This window comes from Pituophis catenifer, unplaced genomic scaffold (genome assembly GCF_029215685.1).
Source record: "Pituophis catenifer annectens isolate HBS135680 unplaced genomic scaffold, rPitCat1.0.hap2 SCAF_3, whole genome shotgun sequence".
Classification (NCBI taxonomy): domain Eukaryota; kingdom Metazoa; phylum Chordata; class Lepidosauria; order Squamata; family Colubridae; genus Pituophis; species Pituophis catenifer.
This window is the reverse complement of record NW_027256883.1, coordinates 26,332,780-26,347,527: the sequence shown is the minus strand read 5'-3', so window position 1 is coordinate 26,347,527 and position 14,748 is coordinate 26,332,780. Positions and strand designations below refer to the sequence as shown.

At 37.4% G+C, this 14,748-nt stretch overlaps 1 protein-coding gene across 2 annotated transcripts in view; it reads left to right on the top strand.

Moving 5' to 3' along the window:
- The window catches only part of VPS13B (vacuolar protein sorting 13 homolog B), a 316,205-nt gene extending 304,868 nt beyond the window's left edge, over positions 1–11,337 (top strand). For both annotated transcript variants that reach the window (XM_070940432.1, XM_070940433.1), the window contains exons 58-61: positions 6,500–6,676; positions 9,987–10,089; positions 10,675–10,924; positions 11,041–11,337. In XM_070940432.1, the coding sequence (XP_070796533.1) occupies positions 6,500–6,676; positions 9,987–10,089; positions 10,675–10,924; positions 11,041–11,289 (779 nt within the window). In that variant the 3' untranslated portion in view covers positions 11,290–11,337. The remainder of the gene's footprint in view (positions 1–6,499; positions 6,677–9,986; positions 10,090–10,674; positions 10,925–11,040) is intronic.
- Positions 11,338–14,748: the final 3,411 nt, after the last annotated feature.

The following is a 14,748-nucleotide window of genomic DNA, read 5'->3' as shown; positions in this document are numbered from 1 at the left end:
TCCCCTAGTCTCATATTAATTAGCCTTCAAAGGATGCAAATTAAGAGCCACTAAAAAAGGTAGGAGAATAAATCAGGAATTGTTCAAATAAGCCAACGTAATTTTATTCAATAGAAAGACCAACTTACTTGCTCTGAGTTCAGCAAAATAAATTATACTTGATGTGTAAATGCAATTAGTAGCCTAGTTCATACATAACATTAAATCATGTTGTGGTTTGTTATTTTTCAATGGTTTTATTTATGAACAAGATTAATATAACTTATTCAACAAAGCAAGCAATTGTTAAAATTCTGGGTTATCATATATGAAATAGGGCAGTATACTTTACCTGGAAATAATTTGTCAGTGAAATTTTCAATTTTTCAAATGTTAGAAAAGTGATAAAAATGTTAGAAAATTATGTTATGGCATGACAGAACCCTACAGCAAGTGTGTGTGTATGTGTGTTTGTGTTTGTGTTTGTGTATAGTTAGATATATAGATATGTGTATATACACAGAAAGAGGGGGAAGAGAGAGAGAGGGAGGGAGGGAGGGAGGGAAGGAGGAAGAGAAATAACCTACAGTATCTGCCAAGAAAGATGTATCTACAATATATATTCTACTTTGTAGAAAATGTCTACAAAGACTATTTCATTACTCTTTGAAATCTTAACAAGCAGAATCCTTGGTAAAAGCATCACATACAAACTACTATCCCAGGAATATTTAAAAAAACATTTTGTATTTTAGCTATGACAGCCATGGACAGTCTCCCCAAAAGAAAATGTGTGGTGCATGATTAATACATACCAGCATGTTCACCATTTATTTGTGCCTCTGCACTCCAGAACATAATTATTGTAGAGTTCTGTAGAAAAGCTCCTCAGATCAATCAATTATTAAGGTTCTTCAATATAGTGAAAGTTGCAGCAGCCACACCACCTTCTTGGTTCTTTGATTAGCTACAGAGAAGATTGGTTGAATTTATCTAGCTCTGAAGATTTTCTAGAAAGCTCTCATTATTACATGAATAATTGTGACCGGACCAAAAGAATCTTCTTGATCCTCCAGGGATTTAGACACTGCGATGGAAATCTGTTGTATTTCACTCAAACGGATCACTTCTGGCTCTTAATTGCTGCCTTTACTCAAGATATCGACGAGAAATTTGAGTTTACAATTTGGCTTAGGCTGCGTTGCCTGCACTGTTTTGCTTAATCAGAATGAAAGACTTGAACTGGCAATGAGATTCTGTTTACAAATTCTTTGTTGCTGAAATAATTCCCACTACTCTTAGTCTCAGAAAAATTAACTCTCCAAATAAATTACAAGCACTTTGTGATATAAGTATCTGAAGAATCTAAATTGTGTTTTAGGAGTAATGAATACACAAGCAGATATTTTCAGGAGCGCCAGACTTTATCATCTGCTAGTATTTTAAAGTATCGCATTCAACGCAAACCCAGCCTGAGTGAACAATTCTGTAAATAATGGGTCCATCAATATTTGATACCTCCTCATAATCTCTGTTTTCACCTGTCTCCTCTGGTGTGTGAGATTTCAAACAATATATTTTTCATGGCACTTTTCAGATTTCATTGGTTTACCATGTCATAAATGAGTTTGTCTGATAGCCTTGAAAAGTTCTAGTTGCATATTCTAAGGTTTGTTAATTGTTATTTCTTAAACCAAGGCAATTTTAGGAATCTAACATTGTGATAGATGGGAAGAAACAAAATATGTTGAACTTGATAATACAATATTTTTTCAGCTGTTATTGAAGGAGAGGTACACTTGAAGAGCCTTACTCAAATGGAGTCAGGGAAAAGCATAAGATGCTACCATATCTGTTTCCCAGATGGCATGTTGCATTGGCACACCCATTTTATCTAAACTCTTTTGTACAGAAATTGCTAGCAGATAAAAAGGATCTGAAATACATAGGATGCGTAGTACATTGTTTAACTGTGATTTGCCAGAAACCTTGTATTAGTTCTAACCCAAAGTTTTTAAATGTTAATAAGCTATGGGTAGTGCTTGACTTTTGAAAACTTTTGGGACCAGAATCTTGATCATTGAGCAAAGCAGTTATTAAGTGAAATGTCATGTGATGGTTTCATTCAACGACTGCAATCTTGGCACTCTTGGTTGTGGTCTTTAAGCAATCATTAAGTGGGCAGAGTGTCAGATAAAGAATGTGGCATGTCTCAGGGCCATGGGAGTTGTCCTAAGAGGCCTGGTGCATGCCATACATGAGTTGAAGGGTGCTGCGGTGTGGTGCAAAGCCACAGGTGCCCATGGAGGTTTCAGACACCGACCGAGCCCACCAGCACAAGGAAAGCTGGTGTGGCCTGGAAAACCTCACTCACCCACCTGGCCCACCAGTGCATGCAAAGCATTGATTTGGAGAAGGAGGCTTTAAGAATGGAGCCCGTTTGGAGAATGCCCCAAGGCAACCTCAGTAAGACAGTTGTGCCTTGTATTGGCTGGATGTGTCTGTCAGGTAAATGGAGCATTTTGTATGTGCTGGTAGGCCAGGTGTGTAGCAGAGCATGGACTAGTGGGCTAGGTGGACAGCTGAAATTGGGGGGGAAAAAGGTGGGCAGGGAGCATTGCATTGCCACTGTGGTCATAAGTGTGGGCAGGTTGCCAAGTGCCGAATTTTTATCATGTGATCATAGGGGTGCTGCAATGGCCATAACTTTGGGCACAAGTCCCTTTATTCAGCACTGTTGTAATTTAGAATGGTTGTTGAATAAATGGTCATAAGTCAAAGACTACCCTTATTCAGTTCTGACCAATTTCTTTGACTAGACAAACTAGGTAAGGTGAAAGAAGTCAATAATAGTGACTTGACACTGTTTTGAGAAAGAGCATTTTTATTTTCTTTTTGGATGCTACAGTATAGTTTGAAGAAGCAAAATGTCCAAATACAAACACAAGAAGCAGGAATATTCGCTAGACCTGAGGACGTCTTCAGAAAAAAAGAAATAAGGAAATGGCAAGGACAAGTCACTTTTAATGGGGTAGCATGAGCTGAAAAAACAGTGTCCTTTTCAATAAAAAGAGGAAAAAACCTTTTCTGGGAGAAATAACTTTCATGTTATAATTCTGCAGTATGCACTCAGAGGTGGTATTCAGCAGGTTCTGACCAGTTCTGGAGAACCGGTAGCAGAAATTTTGAGTAGTTTGGAGAACCGGTAAATACTGACCCCACCCCCATCTATTCTCTGCCTCCTGAGTCCCAGCTGATTGGGAAGAAATGGGGATTTTGCAGTAACCTGCCCCTGGAATGGGGAGGGAATGGAGATTTTACAGTATCCTTCCCCTTCCACGCCCACCAAGACACGCCCACCAAGCCAAGCCACACCCACAGAACCAGTAGTAAAAAAAAATTTGAATCCCACCACTGTATAATGCACTGAAAGAATAATGGCTTTTGTATGCTAGACATTTTCCCCAGGCGTTCACCCATGTTTTCCTGGGGCTCTGGATCTATATTTATTTATTATTAAATTTGTTTGCTGCCCATCTCGCCGCAAGGCAACTCTGTGTGAAAAGTCTGGAAACAAACTTCAGTGAGAACATCACTAAAGGTAAAAAGAGAAGGCAGTCTTAGTGGGAAAGAAGCTATCAAAGAGGAATTAAGCACCCTTCACTTCTTCAGAACTAAAAAAGCTTCTTGGATGAAAAGCTGAATGTTTTCAAAGAAAAAACAAGAAAGACCAGTTGCCTTATGGAAAAGCACTTTTGGGACTTCACTTTTTTTAGCATTAATTACTTCCTGTTGAGGGCTATCTGCAAAAGAGAAAGGCAGCTGTAGTAGCATAATATGTAGTTTGGTTTTGAAATGCAAGATAAAATTAGACAGCATATTCCTAAGTGTGCAAGGGTTTTATACAAGTAGTAATTACTGTATTTGCATCCCTCCCCAAATGCATTGAAGACTACCACACTTGTATAAAATACTTAGCATCTTCTTCAAGTACAAAGTGCATCTTCCTTTGGTGATGGATACTTGTCTAATGCCTGTCAATGCCACAAAATACACATGTTCAAGCTAGAGAGGGATCAAGGGCAATTTTTGAATATAAAGAAAATGTGTTGTGGCCTAGAATGGAAAAATGTTTCATTTCAAGAACAGCTGAATATATTTTAAATTTTTAGTAAAATGCCACTATAGTAAAGCAGTCATTTTAATACAATTGTACTGCTCATTCCTTTAATTTTTTTTTAAAAAAAATAATCATGATCTATTAGTTAAAGGAAAAAACATTTCCATCTCATCTCAGGCAGGACTCATGGGTGGATTGTAAGATGGATGCAAAGAACAACCTGAAACCACCAGAGAGCAGTGGCTAATTTGTGAGACTTATGGAGGTTGAGTCTTATGATTCTGCTTATCTATTAGTTTTGTTGTCCCCAAAAGCACCTAATCATTTTATGCAAAAATATTTGTGTTTGTTGTTGTTGTCGTTTATGTGCACAAAATGAATAACAGTTGGCCCTAATATAGTTATTGTCCACATGGGATGAAAAAGGTGTCTCTTGCCCATATTTCCATATTTGGAGGGCTTACAAAGAGATCTGGAAGCTTCAGCTAGTCTTTTCTGTACTGAATGATGACTTTCAGCATAAGCACTTCAGATTCATAATGTAACACCTTGTCATCGTGTTCAATCATTATTCTTTTAGTGAGTTTCAAATAAATTATCCATCAAAGTTACAACAGCTAGAGGCATCTCTGGGGTACATGGCTTGAATAAACTCAGGATCAAAGGAAGATCCCACCTGACATACCTGTTTACATTTAGGAAGATTTAAACTGCTGTTCTCTGTTGATATGAAAAGCTGGAGGGTCATTAAGGCACTTGTAAAAGTTTGACCTGTACACATTAAAATAAAATATGATTGTGTTCACAAAAACAGCAACAAAAGTCTCCAGGCCTAATTCTACTAAACTTAGTAATATATTAAAGATTGCATTGGTTTATGACCATTTTGATAATATAAGGGCATGTTAAAATGATATAGTGGGCATAGGAAAGGCTTAAGGGTTTGTGAGTTTTACTTTAAATAGAGGTCTAAAATCTTACAATGTTAGCAGAAAATTGTTCTCATCTAAAATACACATATATACAATATATTCTTTTTAAAAATGAATTCTTAAGTTTATCAGGATATAAAATACAACAGAAAATGAAAATTGTGGGAAAATGAAGAAGGGAAGGAGAAGAGTGTAGGGAAAAGAAAGGGAAAGAGAAAAAACTTTGCCGACTCTTTTTAGTGCAGTAGAATAAAGTAATAACATTGTAGCCGTAGCATGTGTACTAACCATTACTGTAACAACAAACCTATTTTATCAGCAAAATCCAAAGTCAACATTTCATTTTTCCCTCTCAAGCACAAAATCCAGAAGCAAAATATATACAATATATTCAAATTTGTGATTCAACAACTTCATTTAGAAAAAAAAGGTGGAAGTTTAAAAGACACCTAATGAAGCCAAGTTTTAATATTTTATCTGCTAGTCCCCAGTATGGTACCAACGTAAATCAAAAGGTCAACACACATCTACATTAGTGCTTCTTAGGCTCCATATCCTATGCCTCACTTAATTTTGTTTTATTTATTTTATTGGGTCGATTTATATGCCGCCCTTTTCCGGAGACTCAGGGCGGCTTATAATGTGTTAAGCAATAGCCTTCATACTTTTGTATATACCTGCTTAGTAGGGCTTTCGGGCCCCCCAAGCAGTATTCTTTTTTATATAAAGTCAGCTTATTGCCCCCACAAACTGGGTCCTTATTTTACCTAACTTGAAAGGATGGAAGGCTGAGTCAACCTTGAGTCTGGTGAGATTTGAACTTGCAGTAATTGCAGGCAGCTGGGATTACTTAACAGTGCTTTAGTCTGCTGCGCCACCAAGCCTCTATTTTATATTTTAAAAGAAGTAAATTTTTACTTTTACACCAAGGCTCTATTTTATATTTTTAAAGAAGTAAATGTGAAGTCAGCATGTTGCAAAGCTTAACGTTTATTTACAATAATGTTTTGAATTCCATAGAAATCTTAGCAGATATCATAGAAACTACAGCTCAGGGGTTGCTTTGGAAGTATGTTCAAAGAAGGCAGAAATACGGGTTGATATGATATATTCAGAACCACTAGAATGGTTATTGGGGAACAATTTCCTGAATTTGCTTTTCTGGTAAACTGTTTTGTAACTGGGTACGCCCATCATTGCAATAATCTGGGTGAGGGTCCAAAACATGCTATCAGTAATCCAAATCTGTGAAGCAGCTCAAAACATTGGACTCTCTTAAGTGAAATAAGAAGATGTGACTAGCAGAAATTTTCTTACCCTGAATTAAAGGGACCCAATATCAGTTCCTTATTGCTGTGTTAGACAAAGGCATAATATTCAAATGAAATGAAGCAAAAATGTTCAAAAATCAATATTTCATCTTTCTCGGAGATTATATCATTCTGTCATACTTGAAAACTCTTTACAGGTGCAATTGCTGGGATTGTAGATCAGCCAATGCAGAACTTCCAGAAAACATCGGAAGCCCAGGCTTCAGCGGGACTCAAAGCCAAAGGCGTGATCTCTGGTGTGGGGAAAGGAATCATGGGAGTTTTTGCTAAGCCTATTGGAGGAGCAGCTGAGTTAGTCTCCCAGACTGGCTATGGTAGGTTTGAGCAAATGTATAAATTCAGCTCATTGATAGGTTTCATGTATTATTTTAATTGTAGCATTTAGTATTACTAAAATCTTATTTAAAATATATATTTCCCTCCCACCATCACATTCTTTTAATGAGATTACACTATTTTCCTATTTCAGATACTTAGCCCTCATTAGCCAGTTTTTTTTTTTTAATTTATATATAAGATGCATTGCAAATCAAGCAAATTTAATAGAGGAGTTTACCTCAAATTAAATCTTATTAAAATATAAACAGCCAATTTAAGTCATAAATTCCTGATAAACCATAAGTGTTACCTATCAGTGAGGAAATTCTGTGAAGCTCAGATGATCTTGCACAGTTCACTATGGACTAGTGGAAGCTAAGTGCCTATTTACACCAAGATCAGTCTTTTGTCTTGATAACCGTAGTACAAAGCAGTTGCCAGCTGTTATTTCTGCTTCCAGACTTACTGCTGAAAAAAATAAGATGCATTCTGAATTTTCCCACCAGGTTATATGACACCACTGTATAAAGTATGCTCGCTTTATCTGAGCCAGGCCCAGATGTGTCAATATTCCATTAATGGTATATTAGATTGTATCCAAGAATTGCAAACATTGTAGATATCATTGCTATAATGCGATTACTCATATAGCATCTTCCTTTAACTGGCTCAATGTTTTCCTCCTTGAGATGAGTCACTAACTGCTTACACTGGCCAGCTTTTTTTATTTCCATTAACTAAACTGTTAGGCATTATTTTGCACCCAAAAGAATGAAGAGTGTAACCAGTCTGTTCTGCTCCTCCATGCTTTTCAAAACATCTTGGAGCTAAAGATCCTGTTTGGACAAATGATAAAATTAGAGGCCTGGGTTTCAAGCACATTGCTTGAAGAAATAGGGGGTCATCCAAAGGTTACTCTCACAGGTTTTCCCTAAATTCTTCATCAGCTCCAAAAGCATAAAAAGAAGCCCCCCACCCCCACCCCAAAAGCCACCTACAACTGTTCATCTTCAATATATACATCTTCATCCTTCCTAATCCATATCCAAGAATTTCCTAATTCTCTGAAGAGGTTTTGGAGGGACAAGATGAAACTGTTGTGGGTGGCTGTTTTCTCACATAGTTGTTTATCCAACATGTGTGTCAGATGTGTAGTTTTTTAGCCTGTTGAGCAATTGGAAGTTTGTTGCACACAAAACTTCGATTCTAGGAAAACTAGAGAAAGAAAAAAATTGGAAGTTAGTGTAAGAGATGTTCCATGTTAATAGATTTTAGATTTTTAAAAAATGTTGGCAATTGAGAAGTGACCCGAAATAATGGAAAAGATGCACTTTACTGCAAACAGTGGCTTGAAACCAGAGAGCAAATTTAGCAGAGCCAACTTTGCAGAACTCAGAAGACAGTTTTTGTTGTTGTTGTTTGTTGAATAACAATCTCTCCCCCCCCAAAAAAAGTGTCGAGTTCTTTTGCAACTCTCTTTTTTCCTCCATTTGAAACCGGGTTTGCAATACAACATTGCCCTGAGTGCATAGAATTAATGACAGAGCCTGCTAGATTCTGACAGCTGTATTTCTATTTTTTTGTGTCTATTGGCTGAGAGAACTGAGTCTTTTCCATAATAAATGGAAGTGCATGGAGTTATATCTTGCTTGTGACAAATGGGCGAATGGGCTTATGACTTATGGGAGGAACAAGACCACACAGAAGTAATCACACATTCTGCTTTTCCATCTGCCAATGACTATCTCACTCCCAATAATGCTGAAAAATTTCAATCAGCTAATTATTACAACTGGAATATATCTTTTGAGCATTACCAGGAGTTGGTGTAAGTTCAATATTAAAGTTAATTCTTTCTGAACAACACCAGTGCATTATTTAATTTGGTATTTGTTTTATAAATTTTTACCCTGATGCAGAAATGTTTGATGAATTAGTGCTTAGCTCTCTCTCCCTATCCAGAAATTCTGCCATCCTCTAAGATGCACCCCAGTTTCAATCCCAGTTATAAAACATTTATCCTTTAAGTCAGGGGTGTCAAACTCAATTTCATTGAGGGCCGCATCAAGGTTGTGTTTGACCTCAGGGGGGCATGACCAACCTGACATCACTCCTCTTGGGGGGCGCCTCTGGTGGCCCAAGGGCTTTGGCAGCGCAAATAGGCTCCTGAGCTCCGTTTTCAGCTGCCATGACCTCCTGCAACCCTCTGCCAGTGAAAACGGAGCTCGGGAGGGCCGTGTGCAGTGGTGGGTTGCTCCCGGTTTTGTCCGGTTCTTGAGAACTGGTAGTAAAAGCGGTGGGAGGCTCCGCCCACCCACCCGGATGTCATAAGGTACCATATGCATAGAAGCTTCTGTACATGTGCAGAAGCACGTGCAAGCAAAGTGAGTGCTCCCAGTGCGAACCGGTAGTAAGGGTAAGTAGTACCCACCCCTGGCTATGTGTGGCCCTCCCGAACTCCATTTTCACTGGCAGAGGGTTACAAGAGGCCGTGGCAGCCGAAAAAAAGAGCTCAGGAGCCCGTTTTCACTGGCAGGACCACCACGAGCCGGTCCTTTGCTGTTTCCAGGGCAGCCCCGCGGGCTGGATCCAGCCCCCAGGCCTTGAGTTTGACACCCCTGTTTTAAGTAAATCATCCAGTTATTGACTCTCTGTCATTTCCCAGCATAAGGGCCATGACCTGTGCCAGCCATCAGAAAGCAACATGCTAAGTCACCCCCTTGTTCTCCTGATCAGGGCAAACAGGAAGAGAAGTAGACCTCTACAGAGCTCTGCTGTAGTGCAAGAAGACACCTCTCACATTTCAGATGCCTCAAGAGAATTCATAAACATTTGGGTTTCATATTTAACAGATGCATTAAGTAATTTACGTTGAAATGCAGTATCGGGGCAAATTTACCTGCTGCTTTTTGCTAATTGTGAGATACTCATGAAAGAATGTGATTAAGCAAGAAAGTTAACCATGGTCTTGGATTGATATGCCTACATTCTTAACTAACTTGTCCAATCCCTTTCTAAATCTGTGGCCCTCAAGAGCATTTAATTTTCCCTAATTGCTAGTATGTGACTGATGCTCCGGCTTTTGTTTATTTCTAGCTAATGCTAAAATCCATTACGGTTAAGTGCATGATTATTGTGTTCTAATATTGAATGAATTATCTCCACTAGAGCGTCCAAAGATGTGACATCACTTTGGATCTGCACAATTTTATGGACTGTTTAAGAACATGACATCATCGCAACATGTTTCTGTTTTCCCACCCTGTAAAAACAAAACCAAAAACAGCCTAACTTTTATCACCACAGGTATTTTGCATGGAGCTGGACTTTCCCAGCACCCTAAACAGCGATGTCCTCCGAGCGATCAACACGCTGAACAGGCACCAAACAGCCACGTCAAATATGTCTGGTAAATTATCTGGATACTGACTGACTCATTTCTATACCCCAAGTGTTGATTAATAGATTCTGGCTTCTGGTCAAGCTAACAGAGCAAAAGGCTGACTTACAGCAGAATATGTAGGAATGCTAAACATAAAGTTCAGCAGAGGCCCTCTCTGAAAGCCAGCTGTCCTTTGAGCTTTGGAGATCTGATGTGAGCCTGTCTTTGTTTATGAAAGATATTACTTAGTTGCCTTTGCCCAAACATTGGACATCTCGAGAAATAACTGCTACAGTAGTTTCTTCTCAGTTTGATTCCAGTTCCCAGTTCCAATCCCTTGGAGTGGATTCAGGGCTGGAATAAGAAATGAATTGGACAAAAGAGATGTGGTTGTGACCATCAGTTAGGTCAGCTTGGCTGCAGAAGACGGAGGTTTGAGAGTATTACAAAATAAACAAGACCTCTTTGGGATTTAAAATCATAGCAAGTTTTGCAAAAAAAAAATTGTTTGTGTGTCATGCTACCGCTTCTTTAGAGGGGAAAAAAAAGGCAGCAGAAATTTTGACTATCAGGTGAATGCATGTTCTTCATCTTGAACCTTTTTTTAAATAGGAAAATGCTTCAGTCACTGGGGAGACCAGAGGTCCACATGGCCTTGGATGTGATAATTGTGAGTGGATCAGGCCAAGAACACGAAGGATGTTTACTCCTTACTTCAGAAGTGCTGTTTGTGGTTAGCATTGATGAAGACACACAGCAACAGGCATTCCCAGTGACAGAAATTGAATGCCTGCTAGACCGTAAACAAAGCAATCTGTTGAAGGTGCAGCTCAAACAGCAGAGAGTGTCTTGTGATCTAGAGGTAAAGCTCCAGACTTATTTTATTTGCAGTCTTTAAAAACAGCCATGATTTTTTTTTTTAGAACTTTATTAGCAATATATTACCCTTTTCAATAAATCTGTGTGCTCTGATTTCAGGCAGATGGAAACAGAGAGAGACTGTCCGAACAGCAGTACAACAGACTTGTTGACTACATTACAAAAGCATCCTACCACTTGGTTACTGTCCCTGTGTCTGTACAAAACACAGCACCTCTCATAGCTGCAGAACCAGTTCCAGCAACAGTAAAGACTCATCAATACCTGGTTAATCCCATTTTTGCTCATGTATTCATCAGCAAATTTACTATGGTAAAAAATAAAGCTTTGAGTAGAGGATTTAACTGAAAACGCTCTGCTGAAATGTTTCCAGATTTAAAGTACTATTCTATGCAGTTGCCTAATAAGAACTTTACATTTCACATCACATGAAAACAGATGAGTTTAAACTTAAGTGTGCTGGGATATTGAATTAGCACATTAAAAAGAAGAGTCTATTTTGCACTCAGTACATTTGAGTTGAATTATGTAGTCTGCTTTATGAGACAAAATTATGTATATACATTGTAAAATAAACTGTCAGGAAACAGAAATTGGCAACCTTGTAAGATGAGAGTGAAAATCTTTATTTTCTTTTTAATTGGAAGTCTAATATATAAAGATTGACAGAATGCACAGAATGAACATTATAATGTTCTTGTCTTTCTCTTCATTTTCTAAAGAGGTGCCAGTTAATATAAGCAAGGTTTAGAACTTAGCTTTAAAGACTTGCTCAGGGCTGAAATTTGTACTGCAACTGGCCCAACCTATAGCAAAATTATTCTTTCTATTCAGTTTGGAAGTACTTAGGTGTGCTAAGTGAATTGTGATAACCTAGGGTTCCGGACCATTCTGTTAATCTTCACTGACTAAGATTGTGCCTTTGTTTAGTTTGAAGAACAAATTGGTGACAACACTAATTTGATATTTTTTGTCTATCATAAAAGATAGCAATGTTTTCTGAAGATTGTTGAATGTATCTGCTATTGCAATTCTTTAACAATGTATAATTATGCAAGAGTTCTCATGGACTATTAATGAGGGACCAGTAACTTGCATTATATAAAGCTTTACAACTTTTGTTTAGCCAAGGATACCAAAAATGAGAAGATAATTTAAATCATCAGCTGATTCAAGATGCATTACTCAAAGTATGTTCCATTGAGGTACATCCAAGCAACATAACAATTGCTACATTGGTTGTATTAATTAATACATTTTCATTTTGATCAACATATCAAACTTGAGCACCACAGCAAACACAATTTGGGTTCCCATAATTCCAAGTCATGCAGTTATAATTGAAACAATTCTGGGTAGATGCCAGCATAGGGAAGGCTCATCTAAATACATGATTGACTTGAAGCCTATATAGCCATGTTTAAGAAGTATACATAACCTGAACTCATATTTGTCTCACAGTTTTCTATAAAATAAGAGATTCAGTGCATCACTGAAAATGCTATTTAATACTATGAGATGTAGTTTCCTCTAAAAGCATGTGAATTTTTAACTGAGAAAGTTAGTAGTCAGAGTATCAGCTCTCATATAGCTCTGTTACCCACTGTCATCCGAAGTTAAACCCATATATCCACTGGAAAGGACTCAGTAAACCATAAAACTAGTGCCTGGTTTCATTACTGCTATAGTATTCAGCAGTTACGCTTGCACCAGAAGGTTAACTGGCACATTCTTAAGAAAAGTATATACTTGTGACATAGAACTCTACACTAAACCATCAACCCAGGAAAAGTAAAATTCATGGATGTATGGCCAAACCATTTTAAACCATACAGCTGTGTTACTGGATCAGTTATCAGATTTCTCATTTCCTGTGTAGATCTAATTTTTCAAAGACCTCTGTTAATAGTGGATGTTTTTAAATGTATCTTTTCCATAGATTTTCCAACATCTGTTTCCAACTTCGAACTGTAGAAGAATCACCAGCATAAAATAGCTATTAGATTTAAATAGATTGAACTGCGATCAGCAGGTTATAATTTCAAAAAGTGTGATTTTCTCTGGGCTCTTAGCTATTTATTTTTATTTAACACTTTTGGTCCTAAACATTTTTTTCTTTTCCTCTCCACTCCAATACCCTGTTCAGCTTTTTAAGGCAAGAACTCAACATTAATCTGTACAAGGCCAATCTGCACTACAAAACTACGTTGAAGCCAACTGTTTTAGCCAATTTTCACTGTTTCCAGTACATTTCTAGGCAGAGATTTTGAAAGCTCTTTTGATTTTGTCATATATCTTATGTATTCCATTTTTAAAATATTCAGCTTTTGAAAACTGGGTTTATCCTAAGTACAAATGAGATACATGAGATACATTCGTTAAATGTTTTTAAGTTATTTGTTAGTCCTTGTTTATTTACACTGCTTTAAAATATTGTATTTTATAATTGAATCTTTCATGAGAAATAAAGAGTTATATTGCCACTTTGTCTGTTGACAGTACTGTTATAGCAATTTGATTCAAAAGAAAAGCATTTTAAAGTGCCAAAATAATAAACTAGCACAGACAGGACAGATTATAGCTAGAGTGAAGCAACCAAATTTGTTTAAAGCTCTTCTAAATTATAGCAGTAATTGCTTTACAAATCCAATTAAATTTAAAGTGCTGACCTAGCTACAGTTCTGAAAATAGCTATTGGTTCCACTATACGAAGATACTTTTTTTTTTAAATCTCCCGGAGATTTATTGTCCCCGATATCTCTAAACGTCACCTATATTGCAACTGACTTTTAAGATTAAAATTAATTGCATGGCTAATTATAATATTTGAATATTTATTAATAAGACTTAAATACCAGTTTCCTGCCAAGACACATTTTGGGCAGCTAACAATAAAAAAAAACGTATTATTTACAATATCTGAAAATGTTAACAATTGCAATTAATTCAAGCAGAAAACACTTGGCTAAAGAAAAATATCTTTTGTTCACCAAAGCAGGAAGAATGGAAGCCGAGTGTCATGCCCAAGAGTATGATTTGGGAGTAAACCAGAATGTCCTTGACCTACAAGAAACCTTAAAAAAGCAAGGGCATCTGTAGTCCATTCCCATGCCATGCAGTTCATAGCAAGCTATGCACGGGATGGTGAATCCTGGAATCCCTATGGCATCACTAAAAGCACTATGTAGATTAGGAAATCTGGGACACAAATTGTGCTTCAATCGTAAACATATTGCATTGTTGGGTAACTCAACTGTCAGTCTATAGTCCTCCCACTATATTTAACATATAGTATATGTAGTTATAGTTTCCCTGAAAATAAGACCCAACCGGAAAATAAGCCCTAGCATTTTTCAGGATGCTTGTAATATAAGCCCTGCCCCAAAAATAAACCCAAGTTAAGATAGTCAGCCAGATGGAGGTGTTTAGTACTGTATTTCCTCCAAAATAAGACCTAACCAGAAAATAAGCCATAATGCATATTTTGGAGCAAAACTTATAAGATCTGGTCTTATTTTGGGGGAAACACGGTATAAAGTAGTATTCTAAGGATTGCAACTAATAATGTATATGTCTGAACACTGAAACGATGAAAAAATTATTAGGTTCTATATTATTTTTGTGCACAATATATTTTCACCACCATAAATGGTCCTTAGAGGGCCTTGCTGGTCAGGGAGAGCAGACTTGGGCCAGAGGTTCCCAGCTCAATCAGTATTTTTATGTAAGGACTAAACAACCAGTGAGCCACTCGTTAAACCAGCTCAGATATATCCTTACCAGATTCCTCAATGACTTCAACAATAG